Raw genomic sequence first — 1,019 nt, 5'->3', positions numbered from 1 at the left:
GGTCGCTGGGGGACTGGGGGGGTCACCAAGGATCAAATCCAGGTTTTGGGGGGGCTCCAGGCTTTTGAGGGGCTCGCCCTGGATTGGCTCCAGGGGGCTGGGGGTCCCCGGGGGGCTGGGGGGGCCACCATGGATCAGAGCCAGGTTTTTGGGGGACTCATCCTGGTTCAGCCCTGGGTTTTTGGGGGACTCATCCCAGATCGGCTCTGAGGGTCTGGGGGCCTCTGGGATTTTGGGGGGCTCATCTTGGATCAGATCCAGGGGTTTAGGGGGCTCTGGGGCTCCGGGGAGCTCATCCTGGACCCGCTCCAGGATTTCTGGGGGCTCGCCCTGGCTCAGCTCCCGGTTTTGGGGGAGCTCATCCCCCCTCGGCTCCAGGGATTTGGGGGAGTCGCTGCGGAGCTCCAGGGCCGAGAGAGAGGGAGAGCTCGGGGTGGGCCCGAGGGGCCCCCCGGGAACAGATCCAGGAACTGGAGGCTCCGGGGGCTCCCAGGGGGGCTCCTCCGCTGACAATCCCTGCGGGGACGCCCTTAAAACCTGGGATTCGCCCCCCCGGGGCTCCTCCGGGATGGGGGGGCAGGATCCAGCCCCGGGGACCACGACCCCTCCCGGGGCTGTTCCATCCTCCTCCCACACCTCGGAGTCTGTCCTGGGGCTGGAAGCACCACCTGCAGCCCCCTCCCCTTGCCCCACATCCCCGGGGGGGTCTGGGAGGGGGTTCCCCTCCCCTGGAGGATCCTCCTCTGTGAGCGTGTCGGGGGCTGCGGCACCGGGGGGTGCCGGGACCCCTGGAATCTCCCGGGTCTCTGGAATCTCCGGTATCTCTGGAATATCGGGGATCTCTGGAGTCTCTGGGGGCTCCGGGGGCCCCTCAGGGGTCTCCAGGGAAGCCCCCAGGGGGCTGAGCTCGTCGTGGGCGCTCAGGAACAGGTCGTCGGAGTCGCTGTCGCGCTCGGAGCCGGCGGGAGCCAGGAAGAACAGCTCATCCATCCCCTCGTCCGTGCACTCCTCGATGGACA

The 1,019-nt window shown here is 68.6% G+C and overlaps 1 protein-coding gene across 1 annotated transcript in view; it reads right to left on the bottom strand.

The window, feature by feature from the left end:
* Nucleotides 1–26: 26 nt before the first annotated feature.
* The window catches only part of LOC114072835 (rho GTPase-activating protein 30-like), a gene marked incomplete at both ends in the record, with an annotated part of 9,827 nt that continues 8,834 nt past the window's right edge, over nucleotides 27–1,019 (bottom strand). The window contains one exon of the mRNA XM_027910668.1: nucleotides 27–1,019. Coding sequence (XP_027766469.1) covers nucleotides 27–1,019 — 993 coding nt within the window.

This window comes from Empidonax traillii, unplaced genomic scaffold (assembly GCF_003031625.1).
Source record: "Empidonax traillii isolate 1590-97213 ecotype Southwest subspecies unplaced genomic scaffold, ASM303162v1 scaffold4101:size10123, whole genome shotgun sequence".
Lineage (NCBI taxonomy): Eukaryota > Metazoa > Chordata > Aves > Passeriformes > Tyrannidae > Empidonax > Empidonax traillii.
The sequence above is the reverse complement of the archived record's forward strand: the minus strand, read 5'-3'. Positions and strand labels throughout refer to the sequence as shown.